The sequence below is a fragment of the Mytilus edulis genome, chromosome 8, assembly GCF_963676685.1.
Source record: "Mytilus edulis chromosome 8, xbMytEdul2.2, whole genome shotgun sequence".
In the NCBI taxonomy this organism is placed as follows: Eukaryota; Metazoa; Mollusca; class Bivalvia; order Mytilida; family Mytilidae; genus Mytilus; species Mytilus edulis.
Window position 1 is genome coordinate 15,067,822 of NC_092351.1, and position 22,691 is coordinate 15,090,512.

General features: G+C 31.8%; 1 protein-coding gene across 2 annotated transcripts; it reads left to right on the forward strand.

The window, feature by feature from the left end:
• LOC139484893 (ubinuclein-2-like) lies at positions 1–22,594 on the forward strand. Of its 2 annotated transcripts, XM_071268937.1 has the most exons (17): positions 48–340; positions 4,547–4,645; positions 5,566–5,673; positions 6,369–6,512; positions 6,763–6,816; positions 7,323–7,435; positions 7,952–8,285; positions 8,995–9,062; positions 9,758–9,927; positions 13,844–13,901; positions 14,380–14,559; positions 15,828–15,971; positions 16,711–16,758; positions 17,276–18,846; positions 19,520–19,606; positions 20,336–20,395; positions 22,294–22,594. In XM_071268937.1, the coding sequence occupies exons 1-17, from the start codon at positions 176–178 to the stop codon at positions 22,323–22,325; spliced, it is 3,435 nt and encodes a 1,144-aa protein (XP_071125038.1). In that variant the 5' UTR covers positions 48–175; the 3' UTR covers positions 22,326–22,594. The 2 variants fall into 2 exon arrangements, with proteins under 2 accessions (XP_071125039.1, XP_071125038.1); XM_071268938.1 differs by lacking the exon at positions 20,336–20,395 and having other exon boundaries at positions 1–340.
• Positions 22,595–22,691: the final 97 nt, after the last annotated feature.

Sequence of the window (22,691 nt, forward strand, 5' to 3'; positions counted from 1 at the left end):
GAAAAAAACTGTCTGATTACACTATACAATATTGGACTCTTCCAATGACAGAGGGTCAAAAGTCGAATGACGTCAAATACAACAAAATGGCGGTAGATTTGCTAGATTCGTGACAGTAATGCAGAGTTTTGTACGAAGAAAGTGTTTGCGACAAAGGATCTTTTGAGTGGACAACATGACGGAACCCAAGAGACTTCCATTTACCACAGTTACTGATTCTGAGAAGGAGAAAAAGTCGAAAAAGGACCCTCCAACTGTCCGTTTCAGTTTGTCCCTCAACACTCCGAACGAACAACAGTGCTCAGAGTTTTCTTATGCAGATTTACTGAAAAAGTCACTGGTGAGTTGACAAAAATTAAAATACTGTGTTAATTTCATAAAAGTATCTTTTTTCTTCATAATCAAACAAAAGTTAAGTCAATTTAGAGTCTATTTCACTCTTTTTGGAGTGGGGAATCCTCATCACAGTTTGTGCATTTCTTCAGTTTTGTATGAGCCCTGAACATTTTCTACGTGTAAAAACTGCCTTCATGTCGATGTTCGTTGTACATTACATTCTATACAGCTTAACAAAATAGCCAGACCCAAATGTACGCCATCTTGTAATATTTGCAGTTATTTACAACATTATTTTTGTTTTCTGGTGAAAAATTGGACTTGCCGGTTCCTTTCTTCCATTCATTTGATAGGAGGGATAACCTTTGAAAAGAAAGTTTTCTCAAAGAAAATATATTTTTTTGTAATGTTGAAAATGATTGTAAGAAATAATGAAATAAACGGGGATTAATTACGATCTATTATCTTGTGTGTTTTTATCGTCTAACTACCATATTTGGAACACATGACACATTTCCCTGGACGTGGACTTGATTTAACATTGTATGTGTGCAAGAAGTAAAAATCGTTTCAGAGCAAATAAAATATTTCGATAGACGAATAAAACAGAAGTTTGAAATGTATTTCCAGAGTTTATGCAATTTGTTTGGCGTAAAAAGTTATTGGCTCTCTGTGGAGTGTGACACAGATAAGATGATTTATTGGGTCTGGACAATGAGGGTTACTATCTCTGGCACTATATTAATCCTGGGGGCAAAACTAAATTGTTTTAGACATATTTTTGCAAATATTGGTGTGTAGTGAATATGTTAATGACAAAGGTCAAAGTGTAGGAACCAAAGTGATGTTATGGTTGAATGGAGTTGTAGGTAAATTGCAGTGATAAGCAGAATCTATTTATAGAATTGAATCGATAACATGCACATAGGATAAAAAGACAGGTAGAAGTGGACAGTTATTGTTTTTAATCCTCTGATTAAATGTAATTAGGCGCGCGTGTGATTGATTATCGATCTGTGGGGCTCTAGCGGAGTGGTTTAAGTGTAGAAAATGGAAAAAAGAAGTATGATCATGTAGTGAATGTTAAAATTCGTTTACAGCATTAGAGTAAAGTAGGAAATTAACGTTTGTAAAAAACATGTACAATACTGTTAAATTGAAGGCTTTTTTTTTTTTTTTTTTTTTTTTTTTATAAAGTAAAAAGATATTAATAATTAATATGATTTTACAAGATATAAATTTATCAGAAATATGATCATAATTTGATTGATAATTAGGAAGATTTTTAACAGAAGGCAATTTTCCGGCAAAGTTTAGGAATTTTTATCACAATGAAATTAAAATTGTCTTGATGTTAATATTTGGATCAAGGTAAATAAAAAAATCATTATCAATAATGTATGAAAAATGTATCTTGTATGTTGTTCATGTTCTAGTTACAATCCGAAAATTCTGATTTTTAATTGATTGTTTAATCAGAATTTCAGTTTGGATATCAAAAAGCAGTCTTCTTTTACTCTCAATTATGATAATTAAGAATTATACAGTAAATAAAGAACCAGAAGGCAGATCATCTATTTAATTTGGATTAGTTAGATCTTCATAAAATTTCAAATGTAAACAGGGTATGTGTCAAAGAGTGAAAAATCTGATCAATGAGCAGAAATTAAGCAGCCGAAGGCCACAAATGGGTCTTCAACACAGCGATAAAATTTTACGTATATTTTATACATGTATGTATATTAATTGTGGGGATGAAACTACATGTTAACAAAATTTGGGTGACAAGTTTTTAAGTTAAGTAGTGATTCAGAATGTTTAAAAAAGTTTGTCTGTCTGAAGCTGTCAAATTGATTTATAGACGCCTTTAAGACATAATTGACCATATTTTGAGTTGCAGCTGGTAGATTTTCCTATAATTTGGATATGATTTGTCCCAAAAATAGTACTAAAACAAATGGACTACAAATAACTGTGTTCTATGGACATATCAAATTGAACTGAATTAAATTGTCCAAAAAGTGTGCTTGTTTTGAAGTGAAATTTTATGGATAGTATCATACAAGTACTCATCATCCTCATTTATGAATAAAATCTGCTATACAAGAGAAATTTTCATTTTATACAAAATTTAATGCCACATTTTTAATTTGCAAATGTCTGTGAAGATATGAATACTAGAAATTTAACCCAACATATTGTCATTCTGTCTATTGACGTATTGTTGTTAGATCTTTCTTTTCTTGAAATCAATAATATGTTCAGCCCAGTTGAGACAGTTTATAAACAGTTCTGTATGTACCAGGTGATAGAAATTTGTAGGTCTTTTTTTATTGTATATAAAAAAAAATAGGCTAACAAATGGTAGATATGGCTTTGAGGAATAGTCCATTTGCCAATTACCGATTTGATTCTGTTATTACACACTTTTTAAATAACTTTTTATGACACATAAAAAAGACAGAATGTAAATTCCCTTGGCATTTAGAATTAGCTGGTTTTTTTTGTAGTGTCAATTTTTTTTCAATTTTTTGTCTAATTGGCACATTTTAAAGCTTGACATGTACATTATGTATTGTCACTTAAGACTATATCAGACTTGGAATTCTCTTGAACTGAATTTTATTGTGCGTATTATTGTTATGTGTTTACTTTTCTACATTGGCTAAAGGGTATAGGGGAGGGTTGAGATCTCATAAAACATGTTTAACTCCGCTGCATTTTTGTGCCTGACCCAAGTCAGGAGCCTCTGGCCTTTGTTAGTCTTGTATGATTATTAATTTTAGTTTCTTGTGTATAATTTGGAGTTAAGTATGACGTCCGCTATCACTGAACAAGTATATATATTTGTTAAGGGGCCAGCTGAAGGATGTCTCGGGGTGCGGGAGTTTCTCGCTGCATTGAAGACCTATTGGTGACCTTCTGCTGTTGTCTGTTCTATGGTCGGGTTATTGTCTCTTTGACACATTCCCCATATCCATTCTCAATTTTACATATGTTGAACTCTTGAAGGCTATTGGATTTTGTTATTCTGGATTCCCACCTTATCAGATGATTCAAACAATATTTTATTTTATAATACTTGCAACAATTTGGAAAAAATTCTTGTTGAAGGGTGACATATGTTAAATATTGGCCATTGATTTTTGTCTTGTTGATAGCAATGTCGTGTCAGACACAATATCATTTAGAATTTGCTACTAGAGTATCTGTCACAGTGCATGCTACATGGGATCTAAGAATCAATAGTTAGGTCTGTCTTTACACATGTCAAAGGTTTCCCATTAAATCGTAATAACCAAATAATTAAGGTTAATGAAAAAAGTTCACTAGCTAGTGAGGAATGTTTGGGGACTAATATAAAAAACCCAGTGTTTAGTTATAATTTTGATAATATTTTATGTCCTCTGAGCTCTAATAGAGACAATTATTAAACAAGACAGTAATGTCTGACTCTTTCACCACCCAAATCCTCACCAAATTAATAAGTACATGAACCTGAAAATATGTTGCTACAATTTTATAATGATCACAACTTATCTTATGCACTGATGGTGCTTGCAGCATCTGTAATGAATAACAGATACATTTCTGAGCTAGTTGAAGAATTATGTTGACCACTCAAATCTTGATATTCAATTTTGGCTGTCACCATAACTTAATTTGAAATTATGACAAATAAAGCCAATTTAAGCCATATATACCAAATTTATTCCTTGTTTGTTGCAATCTCAGAATGTCTTCAATGAGACATGTTTTTTTTGACATATTCCGTATGTTAGTGTAAGATTAAGATGTTTGAGTGATAGTAAACATATTTGACTAAAAACTTGAGTTTTATGTATAAACACTACTGTATTGTTTCAATTTAGCTAAATTCTAAAGTGCTGATGCCAAAAGGCAAAAGATTTAATTTGTGTGCAGACTAGATATGTTTAATGTGCTTTTTAACCAAAAAGTCATCAAAACTGAGAATGTTTTATTGATCAAAATTTGTCCTTAGTACATGTAGCTCTACTTTAAGTTTAACTGGTGTACACCAGGAAGTGAATAACAAAACGCATACACAGAAACATTCAAACTTAAGTGGTAAATGTGTAAATAACCAACATAGATACCTTGGCATCTTAATAAAGTAGCAGAAAAATTGTGTTTATTAAATGACGACCAAGCAACTCTCAATTTTAATACCTATTACATTGTAATTCAGGGTGAAAAGAAGCCAACAGAAAATGGGGATGATCCTTTTGGTGAAGATGAAGATGTTGAAGCTATGGCGGCCATTGCAAAGAAATTTGAAGAAAAATATGTAAATGGTTATTCTCCTATCATGGACTTTTTAATTTTAAGATCATTACATTATTGTTTACTTATTGACATCATCTTTTTCTATAAATACATTCTTTCTAACATGTTGCTGTACAGCATGTACATGATTACTAAGCAAGTGTACATTAGGTCTAATTAGGAGATAACTGTATTGTATTTTAAGCTCTGACGGCATCAGTTGGGGATTTGATGGTTGCAAATTATGTTTACTGGCAGCGCGTTAGCGGAGACAGTAAACAGGTATTTGCAACCATCAAAATCCCCAATTGATGCCGTCGGAGCTTAAAATACAATATTGTTATCTCCATTCTAATGAAACTGACAGAAAACAACGTTAAAACAAGTATTTAAAATCTGTCATATGCCGTCTGCGCTTGCGCATACGTACCATAGCATCAATTGTCAATTGATGTCATGTAAATAAGTGACCTAATCAGAATGAACGTTACAAACGTTTTTGCATTAGAATGGATGATGATGAATGGATTTTAATGTCCAGTGTTAAATAAAATAAAATTGTGAATAAAGGCATATTCAAGAGGAGAACATGTTAATGGGATATAAATATTAATGTTGCTTTGTAGTCATGGTAGTGAGGCTAAAACCAGATGTATCCACCTTTGCTTATGTACACCATATGTTGTAATAATAAAATGAACAGACCATCAAACACACATGCTACAGAAAGCTAGCTAAGTCCCCTCTCCAAAACAAAATGGTGAAAAGAATACAACACTCCTATGAATACATGACATATATTTAAATTGAAATCAGCGGTATTCTTGAGAGGCATCGATAACAATTGAAAAGAGCGACTGGACACGGATAAACACATCTAAACAACATTTGTTATACCATTTTAAAAATCTTGTTACAAATCAACTTTCTCTTTATTTTCAGAATCCAAAGAACACAAAATGGAAAAAGAAACATGGACGTATACAAGACTATGTTGACCTTGGTGATGGGTATGACGAAAATGATGAGTTTATTGATAATTCTGAAGCTGTAAGTTTGTTTACGAAGTGTGATGTGTAGAAAATTGTTTCGATAAATTGATTTGAAAAACTTTAAATATTTGAATAAGGTGAAATGAAAAAAAAAAAAAAATGGCATCACACTCCGAAGTTGCAATTTAACTTCTGCACAGATTTAGTTTCTATAATTTTCTATAACTGTGGACTCATTTATTTTTTCGTGAGTACCATTTTTTGGTAGCTTGATGAAAACATGCATTTTCATGGATATACGTTTGTCAGTGGTTTTGCCAAAGTCTACATACAACTCAATAGAAAATTTGCAGTTCAGTGAACATATGAATGTGGTTCATCTGAACACTTGAAATCTACAAAAATTGTTATCCAACAAATAATAATGAATCCACAGTATAGTATTCAAATGCTAAGAATTGGGTTAGAGTAGAAGGAATAACTTATAAGTGATAATATTTTCTATCCTAATGCATAAATCTACATGTACATGTATTTACATGTATATATGGCATTTTCAAGAAAGTTTTTAAGGTTGAAATCATTCTCAATTGAAGTATTGTTTCTGATCTGATAAGGATCCACAAAAATTGTTAAGTGATGTCGTATTGACAATACATGCAGTTATAGTTATATGGCATTCAATCAAATTGCTAATAAATTGATTTTAGTGAAAAGCAAGTGAGATATTAAACACATTTTTCTTTTGTCTAGTATGATGAAGTGGTACCAGCCTGCTTAACAACCAAACTTGGAGGATTTTATATAAACTGTGGAAAATTAGATTTCAAAGAATTATCAGACGACTCAGACGATGACTTCAAACTAGGAACTCTCAAAAAGAAAAAGAAGAAAAGGGTTAGTAGTTAAAAGGTCGTAATTGAATTATTTTGAATATGTGTGATTATTGGTTATTTAAATTTCAGAATATTAGCCAACAAAATTCAGTAGTGTATATTATTTCATTAAATCTTTCTTTATGAACAGTATTGTAGGTCTCCGAAATATATTGAAAAAGTGAAGCAAGCAAATCTTGATGTCAGTTTTTTTAATAATTAAAATTATTTTCCTTTTTTGTGCATTCATTGAATATCTTTTAATATTGTAGAGAATAGAATCTGATTCTGAATCTGATACAGAAAAGAAAGGAACCAAAATAAAAGTATGTATTTGTTCATAATTTATATAGTAAAAAAGGTACATTGCTCTTCATGAAAATGTTATAAATTCAGTGTATGACTTTCAAAAGATTGCCAGGCAGTACACTTAAAGAAGATTTTTATATATATTATAAAATTAAGATTGAGAAAAGGTCATCAATGGGTCTTCAACACAGCAAGAAAATCTAGCACCCATAGGCATGCTTCAGCTGGCCCCTAAACAGAAAAGTGTTCTAAATGAACGAAAATTTAAATTCAGTCAAGACTAACAAATGCCAGACAAGTTTGTAGGTCAAATGTTTGATGTAAACTTGATGATTCAGAGGAATAAATAAAATACTGGTTGTGCTTATTGTGAGATTCTGTCTGTTGTCAGACAGCTAAGTTATCTAAATATTTTTGATGATTGTATTCCTTATTATTATCTGACTAGTCTCCCACTGTTAAGAACTGTTAATTCAAATAAATTTCCTCTTGCATAGATAAATGAAATTTTATTTATTTTCAGAAAAGAAAAATAAAAGATGGTATTGAGGGAGGAGGAAAGAAAAAGAAGAAATTACTAAACGGAGAAGGAAAAGAATTTAAGAAACCAAAGAAACCAAATACTGATAAATCCAAGTAAGTAGCAGTAATGATAAAAGTGAACTGTAATAGCTTTCATTAAGACATGTTTAATAGGAACATATTGTACTTATTGTATAATGTTTCATTTATTTTCAAATAGATGGTTATCAGAAATATTGAAATGACTTAAATCCTTCACTTAGGACAAAAATTGACATAGTGGTATTTGCATTTAGGTTATGATACATGTGTATCATGTGTATATACATGAAAGGGATTTACTTGGGATAGAATGTGCCTAAAACGGCCCATGTTATGTGGAAATTTCTAAAAAAATCTATGTTTAACATTAATTATTTCTTAAATGATAGGGAATGTGATCCCAAATCTCCTCCTATGATCCTGAAAACCATATCTCCTGGTATGGAAATGTTTAATTTAATATTAAACATAACTTTATTTAAAAGAAATGACCAAGGCAGTACATGATTATGAAAACATAAACAGAAATTTAAAAGTATAATTCTATCGATAACTGAATCGATTATAAATAATACCTTGATTTTACAGAAAGAAAATGTCACCAACTGTGGCTGAGTTACTAAAACAACAAACAGAATCTACGGCTGGTGGAGAATCAAATATGAACGGGAGATTAACCCCCAATGTTAACAGTCAGTCATCACAGGAAGGGTCGTCACAGGACGAAGGTATAGACTCGGTGATTGATTCTGTCATAGCCATGAGTAAAGGTGATAAGCTGGATGCTGTGTTTGACTCAGTGATTGGTATGACAGATTCAAACAGCAAAGATGGCAATGAAGAGAAAAAACCAGAATCTGCACCAAAGCTACCGGATGGACTCAAACCAAATTTTCTTCAAATTATTGATAAACTGAAAGAGGTACATATATATTAGTTTATACACTGCTTGAAATATTTAGACAGTAATAGTTTGAAAGGAAGTGATATTTAATTTATATTTGTCTTCTTAAATTCATGATTTCAGTTATTGCCATTAAGATAAGGAGGGAAAGAAGAAAAAAGATATGTGAAAATAGATAAAGGAAGATGTGGTATGGGTGCCAATGAGACAACTCAATTCACAATTTATAAAAGTAAACCATTATAGGTCAAGGTAATGTCTTCAACAGAGAGCCTTGGCTCACACCGAACAGTAACTTATAAAGGGCCCCCAAAAAATACTAGTGTTAAACCATTGGTCTTATATATATAAAAAAATGAGAACAAGAAACTCTTATGAACCACACCAACACACTTACAGTATGAACCACACCAACAAACGACAACTACTGAACATCAGATTCCTGACTTTGGATAGGTGCAAACAATTTCAGTAGGATTAAATGTTTTAATGGTACCAAACCTTCTCCCTTATCTACAACAATAGTGTAACATCCCAACATAGAAAGACACACTATAAAATATCAATTGGAATGGCTTAACTCAATCAAAAAATGTAGTAACACAAATGAATGTACATGTTATGAACTAATGTAAACATTGGTAAATCAAATGATGGAAGTGTTAAGAAACCTTATTATAAATATTTTTTTGTAAGTGATATAAAATAATTTTATAACAATTTTCAGACAGCAAAGTGTTCTAATGTTAGTAAAGGGAAGTTCTTCAATGGAGAAGTCAGTGAAATGCTGTTAGAGTAAGTATTCTATGAAGATTGGTTAGAGCTGTTCCAAAAAATACTATGTCCCCCCTTAGGGACATCACTCATTTAAACCCCACCACTCACAGAAATAAACACATAATTTTAACAACACTCCCTTTGCTTGTTGGTATTTCAAATACAACAATCTACATAAAATAAAAATTGCCTTCCCTATGGGGAGGACATAGTATTTTCTGGAACCGCCATTAATCTTAGATTAATATAAAAAGATGTGATGGGATTGCCATATAAATCAGATGTTTAACTACACAAACTTTCAGAATGGAAACTGAAACCAGTCTTCTAAATACCAGTTAGTACAGAAACTGATTACATCTAATCATACATAACAAGACATCTCTTTAGTGGAATGAAATTAAAAACCTGTATTAATTGAATTAATCAAATCTGTCTTTAAAGAAAAGAGCTGAAAAGCAAACATGAACTAGAAACCAACATAGAGAAGAGAAAAAAAAGAAGCAGCAAAAAACGAAAACTGTCATCTTTTAGTACTCTCTGTTTCTGACTGGATTGGCTTTTCAAAAATTATTTTTGTATTTAAAATGTAAAGTGTATTTGTATGCAGCTAAAGTCATTCTCTTGTATTTTGGTCCATTATTCAATCGTAAAGATATTGAATGTACAGTTATTGAAATAACATTTATCAGCTTTTACCAATCATATTACAGTATTGAACTGACAACAAGACAGTTACCCTGCAGTCAGAGATCCGTTATATTTGGACATTTAGCCTGGTTCCTGCCTTGTACCAAAGATACATTACTGAAGAGAGCTAAGAAGCTGAGGTTAGATAGACAAGAGGATCAACTGAAAGGACCTTTACAGAAACTTAAAGATGGTAATTAAACTTCAGTGACTATTTTCTGTTATTCATCAGGTGTTTGGTTTTTGGGATACGATTGCTGTCAAGCAATCTGTAGACTTTTACCATTGACCCTATGACACACTCCCTCACGTCATTCGTTTTATTCTAAACATTCGGCAACATCTCAGATTCTTATGATTGTCTTGCTTTAAAAGGTAAAAACAAGCAAAACAATTGAACATAAACAACTTTCCTGTAATGTTTTACTCATAATCTTCATGTATGATATTTTCCTTGACTTATATGCGTGTTTTTAACAATACGGAAAATCAGAATTAAACAGTATTTATATTTAGTGTTTTTATAAATTTAGAAACACGTCAGAGGGAATTCCCAAATTTTGATAACTTGCAGGAGTTCTCTGAAAGCCGATCGATAATTCTATTTCTGTCACAAGAACTGAAGTGGAGTATTTCTATATTTTACCGTTATGAAACTGATATTTGATACTGTACTCTCATAAAGAAATGGAGAACCATTCATCATATCATTTAATAAACGTTCTTGTTCCAAATCGCAAGTCGCGGTTTGTTTATGTATTAATGTCCATGCGTGGTCTCACTAATTAGAGACAAAAAGAATTGTAGAGACAAAAAGCGCCAAGAAGCGACAAGAAGAATAATATTAGCAACAAGAAACTATTTAGTGACAAGAAAACATTTTTTTATTTATATTACTTATTCGAAATAAATATTAAAAAAATATGCAAAAGAAAACAATTTCAACGACAGGAAAGTTAATTTTGATTAGGGGGGGGGGGGGGGGGGGAATGAAACTTGTAAATCTAATTCAGTTGCTACATTTATTTACATGATATTTTATAAGGTATCACAGGAAGAATATTTTGTCTTTTTATTTGTTTTTAAAACCATGTTTGTACAATATATAATTAACTTGCAAAATGCATTATTTGTGCATAATTGTCCAGAAAATTCATACACAAATTGTGAAATACAAATTAAGAACTGAAATCAAACAAGAGGAAAACATAATTAAAATGTGAATATTTTTCATCATTTTATTTAGTGTATTGTCTCATTTAACGATATTTATCATGTTTATGCATATAGATTGAAGATTAAAGGAAACTGATGACAATCTTGAGTTTTCAACAGGTGTTCACTATTCGGTACAATAATTTTATATTCTGGTGCGTGTAATTGATGAAGGTGTTAATGGATGTTATTGTTGCAATAAAACAAAGGACACGCACCTAGTTAATCTCATTTGTTGCTCTTAATTGTGTATTACCTTAGAGTGAAGCCACAGCTAATGTTGGTCCTATCAGGAAAAATTAATTGTACAGTTAGGAAGGAAATAATATTTCATGTTTTTGTTTTATTAAATCCTTCAAAAGGAAGGTGACAAATCTTTGTTTTTATTGTCATTTTATAGCGTTTACATTTCCTTTGCTCTTACACATGTTTAATTTCTACATCTATCAATATGATAATAAAAAGTACACAATCTCTTCATCGAATTTTTTTTTATTTCTTCATCTTTCAATATAATCCTAAAAAATATTTTAATGTATGTGATAACAAAATGTATTCTTGTCGCTAAATAGCTTCTTGTTGCTTTTTGTCACTTATTATTTTTCTTCTTGTCGCTTCTTGACGCTTTTTGTCGCTAATTAGTGAGACCCCACATGCGTGTAGTTTTCCTGATTTCAAGGGGTATCAGATTGAGTGATTCCCCGCTTCATTGATTAATTTGAAACTCATGGGATTCTTTCTATGTCTGTCTGCATATGGAGGGCTATTGTTGTTGCATAATTTTAAATCACATGCATAATTTAAATTAAAATAAATGTTTCATCGTAAAAATTACCTATAACACCCCTTCAGCAGAAATGGAATCTTCCATGTTATCGTTTCGAGTTGTCTCCCTTTTCGAAGTATTCGACAAGAAGAATTAACTCGTTAATGCCGGTAAACGTCGTATTATATTAAGAACGATCTCAATGTAAACAGAGGAGTGTGTACGGAAAGGAGTCATGCCCTCTGACCCAAAGGAACTTCAATAATTAAAGAGTAATAAACTGGTCCGCCGTTCTATATATAGCTTCGCACCGAAGGTCAGTGTAGCGATAAGTGAACACAATATGATAGGGGTCCAGTTTAGGGTTCCTCCTAGAATTACGGTGATAAGATACGGAAGCAAGTTAACTCGTACCACGGCATTGGAACCAAAAAAGTTAACTTGTACTACTGGGAAGTCGTAACATTCAGAAAAATATATAAAAAATATGATGTTTTATGGGTTTCTGTTTGTAAACTTAATAGAAATAAAGTTGAATTACTTGAATTTTACACAGGAGTTAAATGAAAACTTAGACAAAAATAAAGAATGTTTTAAAGCATTAATGTTTTAACTGATCTTTCAAACTAGAACATAGGCGGATCCAGCCCCCCCCTTTTTTTGTGGAAAAAATTTGGTTGATAATAAAGGGAATCATTGAAGCATGACTGGAGCGGGCCCCCTCTTAGGTCAGTCAGCGGGCTCCCCCTTAGGAAAAGTTTTGGATCCGCCACTGTAGAACTTAATCCAGAGGAAAGTTAAAACATTGCTTTAACTGTACCTTATTAAAATTGAACATGTTGAATATGTATATATCCAATTTAAGTTAATTAAAGCTGTAATCCATGATCACAAATTGAATGCTATGTTTACAATTGTTGAAAGCCATGTGCTTTTTTTGCGGGGAAAATGGGGACCCCCTTAACAGGAATCAGTTAAATTTCATTGTTACATTTATTTATAGACAGTAAAAATAATTTTGGCAATCATTTTGACTAACTGCTATAAGATTTTATTATTCATGAAAAATTTTCTTCGGGTGAAACTGTATATACCTTAATTATCTACATCTGCCACAGTATTTTCTATCCAATATACAAGGAACATAAGCTACAAATTGGTCATTGTACTATCAAATTATATACATTTTACAGACTTAAGAGGTATTGGGTGAAAGTAACGTATATCATGTATATTCATCATTTAACACCATTTGAATGCATTTAAATAAGTTGGTACGAGTTAGCAATGGTTCGATTTTTTTTTTTAATGGTACGAGTTTACAATGGTACAGGATAACTATAATTCGATAAAACACAATAAGTACATGGCTCATACACTTGTAACGGGGATTGGCTATTCTTTAAGTTGAGTGACTATTCAGATTGTTACATTTTGCATGTGCAGTTGAATTAGTTTAGAGAATAATACTATCCAGCTGTACCAGGGTTACCGGCCAAAAATGCTTGAGACTCGTGCATGTTCATGCTTTTTTTGCAACAGTATTCTTGGATCTATTTCTTTCCTTTTTGATCTTTTGAATTTTGGTCAAATCTCATGCATTTGTTTAATGAAAATTTGGCAGAACTGCTATACATGTGTCAATGAAAACTATGGCAATCGTATCCCTCAGAGCATTCTGCTCTTTGATTTTTTGTCAATTTTGATGCCCATGTAAGAGACATTATGTTTTTTGGATCTGTGTGTCTGTTAATTTGTCGATTTGTTCGTTCGTTAATTCATCCGTTTTGTCCATCCAGTTATCCCACTTCAGGTTAAAGTTTTTAGTCAGGGTAGGTTTTGATGAAGTAGGAGTCAAATCAACTTGAAACTAATTACACATGTTCCCTATGATATGATATTTCTATTTTTATAGCCAAATTAGAGATTTTATCCCCAATTTCAGGGTTCATAGAATATAGAAAATGAAAGAGCGAGTGTGGCATCTGTGTACTATGGACACATTCTTGTTAATATGTATTATGAATAAATGTATACCAAAAAGAGACTTTTTAAACCCAAGGATTTGAAATTAAAACATCTTATATCCTATCTTTAAAACATTTCTAATAATAACTCATTATTTCAGCTATTGCAAGTGTTATGCCTGCACAACAAGAGAAGCATGATGCCGAATTTCAGATTTGGTAAATATACTTTGTACTTTATCTGTTCAATCTCACAAGAATGACATTTCTATCCTTTGCAAAAAAAACTGACCACCACTAACTGTTAGTGCTGAAATTGGCATTAATTCTAACAATCTTGTTCCAATTAGAAAATACTAGTGTAATATTTACATATAGAAACAGATATTTGTGTTTTCAAATACAATAGAATAAATGTATGATATGTTACATCAAAAATTTAACTGAACCACCACCAGAAAGAACATCTTCATTCCAAAATCTTCACGAGAATTTACCAAAATAAAACTGCTGTCAATACTTAATGGGATATGGACATCTTTGAGATTTTAAAATCAGCAAAATGTATATTAAAATCAAATGCTATTAGAAAGAGAAATCAAGCTTTTATCAGATACACAAAATCTTTTTTTCTTTTTTTTTTATCTTCTTATATTAATTTTTAAATGATTCATTATTTTCTGTCAATCTTTAACAGGAAACAGAAGCAGGCAGAAACTGATGCCAACAAACCAGAGGAGAACAAACCTGAAGGTAAAGATGGGGATACCGAGGATTCTGAGGAGGAAGGCGAAAAATCTAATGCTACAAATCAGGAACCTACCAAGAAAAAGGTGGCAGCACCAAAGAAAAAATTTGAATGGAATGAAAATCTTAGGTATTTACATTATAGTTATTTTGTGTCAGCAGATGGCAATGCTATTTTAACATAACAGTTACTGCAGTACAGTTTTTGTGTCGCTAGACATTATAGGTAATTGTGATTTGAGGTCTTGTCTGTTGTTTACTCAAGATCTTAATAATGTGGTGCACAATGTTTACCTACAATCACTACTCTTTAAATAAAGCAAAGTTTGACATTGATATAATTAATTTATTTGCTCTAGATTTATGTCTCTTGACCAAGTAGGAAATTACTTAATTCGAAGTTTCAAACTAATAATTAGTTTTATTTGAAAATAAAATCACATGTTACAAACTACTTAAACCAAGACAAGAATTAAATTATGGGTTGTCTATATCATGTATATGGAGTTTTCCTGAAATTCTCAATACAATAAATTCAGAAGTTAATGTGATCAATTATTGAAGAGATTTTGACATGACCAACTAAAAAATTCAAGATTAATCGTTGTATTGTCAGGAAAAGTTGCTTACATGTTATTAGATATCAGAATGCAGTAATAAAAACCTCACAATTGTTTCTGAATATATAGTAATGATGCTATAGTTAAAGATTTATACTGCACTCGTTCTATTTGAGCAGTCAAAATGTGTTGACTGTATATTTCTATGTCATATATACAGTCACTGACCTGATATCACTTTTCCTCATGAATATTTAAATAGAAGTTGCCGAAATAATATTTAATTATTCATACGACCACTTCAACCTGTTCTTGTTTCCAATGCATACAAGTATGCGTGGAACAACTCAACCTTGTTTCTTTTGCAATTATTGGAAAAACAAATTTCATTTGTTAATATTTTTTTGTTTGCAACCTATAAATCATTATGTTTTATGCTTTTGGTTGATATTTTAGACCATACTCAAACGATTTCGTTCACCTTTGAGCGTGGGTTTCAACAGGTAAATGTACATTTCATTGTGTTGTATATTTCTCTGCGAGCATGATATGAGGCCTTTTTAAAGGTGATTTCCTCCAATATTTAAATCAAATAAATAACCTTTGAAAATGTTTTTTAGATTGCAGTATAAAGACAATAATAGTGCATTGACTTGACATATCAACGATATAAGGATTCGGCCCGAAACGGGGAAATAGCTCCCCACAGCCTTGCATTTCCCTGTTTCTAAGCCTCATCATTATATCCTTGACATTACAAGTCAATGCACTATTATTGTCTCTATCTTTGACATTCATAACTGTTGTTAATGATTTTATTGTTAATTTCCTTTATTAGGGCATTGTTGTGTGATGTTGTTCGGGTTAAGATGAAGATATATAATTACATGAAAACTAGAACACAGACGGCAGAGGAATACCTGAAGACTTTTATAGAAAGAGAGGTTAAAATACTTTGGCCAAAAGGATGGATGCAAACTAGGTAAAATAGATTTAATAATAAGTCCATTCCATAGCACTGATCCAGAATTTAAAAAAAAAAAAGACCTCAGCTGTTTGCTTAGGAAATATTAGATTATCTTGAGTTACACCCGTCAAGGACCAAGGATTATTATTCACACTTTTATATGGAAGTTAATTTGTGGTATTTATTTTCAACTGTGATTGGGTATTGGTCTTGAGATAGCATGGTGACCTTGAATGTGAGAGGTCATGGATTCCATTCTAGCTTAGTTACATTGATACTATCTGTTTAACTGCTAAGCATGCTGTATTAAGACCAATGTTGAAGTTTGAATGACCAGGAATCTGATGTAATCAGTTGATGGCCATTTCTTTTGATTTACATTACCTTGTGAGCTAACAAGGAATAAATGTATTGTAAATCATATCACATAAACATACTTTGTAACAAAATATAAGGAGATCTATTTATAGCTTGGAAGTCTCTAGAGCCAAGTATGCAGTCATTTGATGAGTTCATTCATTATATACATAATTATCTTGATTTTTCATCACATTCTTAAAGATGTTGAATGCTATTATCATTACAAGGTTTTCTGCAGATGATTTTATTTTTTCATCACATACATAAACATGTTAAATGCTATTATCATTACAAAGTTTTCTGCAGATGATTTTTTTTTTTATCATATTCTTAAACATGTTAAATGCTATTATCATTACAATGTTTTCCATATATGATTTTGATTTTATTTCAGTGTTCTATTCAAAGAAAGTAGACCAGGACATGTAGCCTGGACAAACCCGTAAGTATTTATCTCTTTTGGCACTTGACGTGAGAACAAATACCTAGTTATGAGAAAACAAGTAAATACTCTGGAGGAAAAGGTAATGTGCACAAAGCAAACAAAGGATTTACATTAAAAAGAATGCATGTTAAGGAAGATTTGGCATAACCTGTCTGACAAAATAAAAAAATATGTGGTGTGATTGCCAATGAGACAATTCTCCACTAGAGACCAAATGACCAGCAGTAAGCAACTATAGGTCACTGAACGGCCTTCAACAATGAGCAAAAGTCTGACTTCCTATTGCCTTAAGCCAGTTAATACATAACTCATTACTGTGAGGTTTAGTTTGAATTGAATTTAATAGCCATTCGATAATTGAGACATTAAGTACATATTTGTTTCTTTTGTTTGAAAAAGGATTGTATTGAAGAATTTATATTTTTTGTTATTTCCACAAGTTCTTTCTTCAGTTAGTATATTGTTCCATTAACTATCTTGAAAATTTGAAATAAACACTTAACATCTTTTTCAGACCAAAGATCAAGAAAGTACCAGTGATAAACAAAACACCAAATTCTGCTGCAAATACACCAGCCATGACACCCAAGCAAGGAATAACCCCTGCAAGTGCCCCTCTAATGGTAACAAAACAGGGTGTTACTCCAGCTAGTGCACAAGGACTATCTCAGAAGCCTGTAGTTTTTCCAGGAAATACCCCAGTGAGACCCCCAGGTTCAGGGGATGCTGGTAAAATCATTCCCACCTTATTAGATTATGCAAATGATCAGTCATCTTCATTGGCAAAATCTGCAGCAGACAAGATGACGCCAGGAAATAAAGAGAAAACAGGAAGTAGTGTTAGTGGCACGTCACCTGGACTTTCACTTCTGGCATCTTCGGCAGCATCTCAAAAATACATAGGTGATAGATCTTGGGATCATGTGGTCTCTGATATTTTAAGATCATCCCTAACATCTCCAACCTCAGGACAGAATACTAATAATAATAATAGCCTTGCAGCACATCAGTCTGAGAGTAAGAAGGATTCAACTTTCCTTAAACAGTTTCAGAATTATGCATCTTCTGTGTTTCAACAGCAGCTAGTTAAAGATGAAAGCAAAACTTCACCAACAAAAAGTCACCAGCAACATGCAGTACAGTCATCACTACAGATAAAACCACAGGATGCCCATCAAATGGTTCAAAAGTTAAAAGCAGCACAGGCACCAAAGCAATCCCCAACACCAGCACATCAAAAGCAAGTAACTAATGCTCAGTTAGCTACGTATCTAACTCAGAAGGCTGCATCAGGGAACATAACATCATTGATTAATCAAGATGCATATAAACAATTTCTTGAAAGTCGAGAAAAACAAATTTCTCAAATCCATCACGGAGATGGAAAGCCAAAAACTGTTACTACTCAGCGAATGAATAAACCAAAAACAATTGTAGTGCATTCCGGGAATTCTGTTCATGGAAGACCGGCAGTTACAACAAAATATTCTCCACCAAACATAGGAAATAATAGTTTAGATAGTGCTAAAAAACCAACACTGATGCGTTCAATATCTCAGGGTTCAGTATCCATGCAAACAGGAAACCAGATTCAGGGATTAAGAATATCACCAACGTCAGCACACATATCAGCTCATCACGTCTCCCCCTTGGCATCCCCAGGGGGAGGACAAAGACAGTCACCCTCTAAATCTGGTGGCAGCTATCATAGTCCACATTCAGTTGCTAGTTTGACAAGTCCTTCAAAAGGGGAGGCAACTGCAACTAATTTATTACAAAGTTTGTTTGGTCAAATTGACCAGGCACATGTACAACAGAAATCCCCATCACCTTCTGGTGGTGTTAACCGAACCACACCACCACAAGGTAAATCTAGTGCTTCTCCTATATGGAGTATGACTTCAATAGTGCAAACAAAACCCTCAAACACATCTCCTTCATCCTATGCTCTACCAGGAATGCCTAAACCAGTACCAGGGTACCAGAGTATTAAATTATCAGCTTTCAATAAAGAAACAGGAGGAATACAACCACCACCACATTCTCCTACCATGAAATCTTTGCTCCACAACAGCATACCTCAGGGTAAGTTTATATGCCCCACCGTAGAGGAGGGGGCATTAAGTTTTACCTTTGCCTATGTGTACTTCTGTCTGTAAGTCCAAAATTGGTCCAAGTTCTTTAACATTAGTTTGCCTACACATGCTTATTGCCTCAAAATTCATATCGCGCACAAATTTGGGTAGCATCAATTTTACCATTCTTGAGTAATGTCCCTATTTAACAATATGTGTAAGGGCAGACATCATCATGGTCCAATGAACACATTAGTAATTTATTTTAATAGAATTAGTATAGTGAGGTAGTATTCTATCAGTTTTTGTACTTTTGTTTGTCTGATAAGTCTATGTATTTCATTGACATAATATAAAATTAACAGTCTTGTTGGACAAATAAGATAACCAGTTAGGAATTTTGTTATATATTTCCAATTTAATATGTAATAATTCACTTATTTTTTTACTGAATAGGGCAATCAGTTTTCTTCACCTACATCAAGAAAAAAACTCTGAACATTCTGAAAGCACCATCAGTAATATAGAAAGGGAGTAACAAGACATCTTTTACATGAAAATGAAATCTTTATAAAACTTGTCAAAAAAATGTTTATGGTTATCTCTTATAAAATTTGTTATGATGTGGAGATTTATACTGCAAATTATTGGATATTGAAATCATGAAATGTTTGTAATTTTAGGCCTTGTTAACCATCCAGGAAATAATTTTGTTCCAACAAGTCCTATATTACCAGGACAACCAAATGCTAATTTACAGAGTCAAGCAGGTAATTATAGATACACTTTATTTACATTTATGTCAGTCAAAACACACCATTTCTAACAATAAAAACGTGAGATGGTAGTCATAGAAATCAGAAATCAATTGTCGATACATGTATGTCATGTATGTAATTAAAACAGTAGGTTCTAGGAAGTATATTTTATAATTGCAGTCATCCAATAATTTTTTGACTTTGGACACTTTATAAAATTCCTTTGTGATTTTAGTTGGTGTAGGTAAATTAAAATGTTTGACCAAGTACAAACCTATCAGCGTATTTGCAGCTGTATGTATTAATTGGCTAAACCTACACAACAATTTTCTCATTCCACTAAAATTGATAATCATGAAAATAAATGAATCCATGTTATGAATTTTAGAACAAGTACATAAATCAAGCCTTAGATTTACCCACCTGTTAGGTCATAGTTTTAAAATGCTTAGCCAGAGGTAATTAAGAGCATAAACCTACAATTAAGATTTTTTTTTAAATAAAAAATGATGCATGTAGTAAAAAATATTTCATCAATTGAGAGATGTTTAGAAAAACAATGTAAGTCATTGAAGGCATTTTCCCTTGCATACTATTAAGCTTTATACTTTAGAGAAACCAATACAAATGGTACATGTGGTACATGACGGTAGAAAATAATTTATAGACAAATGTATCAAATGTTTTTGAACTGAAATTAAAGATGTGTTTGTCTCATATATATATATGATGATATTACAGGATTTTTCCCACCCTTCACCACACAACAATCAACTTATCCCTATGGAACTTACTATACAGGTAAAAGTCCCTGTGTGGTGTTGTGTAATAAACATTTTATGTAAACTCTATAGTCTTTTAGAGTAACTGTTCATGGTCAAAGTCATATCTCAATTATTTACTTCCTTAATCATTTTGTGTAAATAATTTATAAGAAAGTTTATCTTAGTAATGAACTAACATTTACAGAAATTGAAAAATAATTTCTACCTTGGACCATTATGGTTAAAGAGATTTATGTTAAATGATGTGAAACCTGTTTACAAAATGGATATGCTTGATTCATAAACAGTTACTTTGTAAGGAACCTAATTTAGGACTCTTTTTAGTAACAATTGATTTTCAAACTTTTATATCATCACAAATAATCATAATTTATAGAGATGTTTCATTCAAACATACATACTCTCATGGGAAGACTGAAAATTGCCAAGAACCTTCATTTCTTTGTTGTGTCATTCATCAGAAGAGTTCAGAGTCCTCTTTCAGTACTGTATGTTTTAATGAAGCAATCTGGTTGTGAGAATAATCTTGAGATGAAGCACATATTTTTGTGATACACATATGTGTGTGTTTACGTCCTAAATTTGTATTCCAATCCCTTTATAATGTAGAGTTGCATGTAGCCTATATTTTGGTAAGATTGCATGTCTATCATTTTATTTTTATGGCCTAATGATTTTTCTAATATGACATTCTTCAAATGTATTGAGTACACACCTGTGGTAAAATACAATGAAATTAAGCTATCTGCAATTTTATTATATACAAGTAGTCTTTGTCCTATTAGAATAACAATAATCCATGAAGGCTTAAATTTATATCGATTTTACCATGAGTTGGCCCTTTATGCCCACATTTTCACCCTTGCTATGGTTTGAGATAAAATATTCAGCATAAATGGCCAATAAGGGTATCTATACAAGTTCAAGCCCCGATGAATTATTTCTTAATTTTGATTTTAAACAAATCATTTGCATGGGCTATTAGATGTTTCTATGCTCTCTGGGCTAAGTGTCAAAACTATGCTAGATAATCTTATTTGGATATTTCTCTTTATGTTTCTATTCTTGCATAGATATTTATTATGGTAAAAGGGCCTGATTTTATTGATACAATATAAATCTATATTTTCAAGAAATGTATGAATTTGTTTTGCCTTAGTATGACTCATTCCATTATTGTCTAGTATTACCCATGATGCTAAGGTACTGTATTTTAGTAGCCTTGCTTTGTATTGGAATTTTAACACAACAATTAAATGGTATGTTCTACCAAGGATTTGTATAGTAAACAAATCCTCTACACAAGATTTTCTAGGAAACTCTATTTGGAACTCCCATAAGTTATGAGACAGCTCAAAGTGCCTCTGCATATTTATACATGATCAATTTTTGAAAATTTAATAGGTTTTTCATGGTAATTTACAGTTATGTAGGAATAAGATAGTCTGTGAATGCTTATTGATCCGAAAATTTGAAAATATAACTGTCTAGATTGGTTGAATAAATGTGTTGGTAGTTTTTGGGTTAAGATTAGATATAATAATGTGTGGTATGGTCCCAATGAGACAATTCTCTCCCTATATCCTTGGGATATTCTCTTCTGACATATCCTTGTTGAAGTCATTTTCATTGCCTCCGGTCTAGTTATTTCTGCTTTTATTTATTACATGTATTATGAGAAAAATCAATTCTGTAAGTTTAGCATATCAGGGATAAACAGTGTACTGTTCCACTTTATAACACATGCCAGATTAACTTTCTGTATGTCAACTCGTTTGTCAATCCCTATCAATTTTACATGTTGCTCATTATGACAGTCGAGTTATCATAAAGAAAAATCCTGGAGTATCCTAATTATTTATTGTATATGATAGTAAAAATGAAATGAAGTAAATTTGTTGTTTTATTTTCCAGGTAAATCGTCAAATTCATCACATGGTTACTGACAGAAGATTTGTTTACTAAATCCAACAGAAGATAAAATGCACATGCCAGTTATTTATTGTGTTTGTAGCTATAGCGACACAGACATTAAATTAGGGCATACATTAATTTTTGTAATTATAAAGTTTTTTTTATGTAGTTTAAGTAATTTCATTTATCATCTGGAATTTGTAATTAGAAAATGAAATTATTAATCTAAATTTTTGACACACTCGACTGTTATAAAATTACAATTATAAATTATTTGTTAATAAAATAATATAAACTGAAAGTTTGTCAAATATATACCGTGAAGTTTTTGAAAAACCCTTGCCAGTGGCTCTAACTTACATAGAATATCTCTTGATTGTTATATTGCATCACATAAA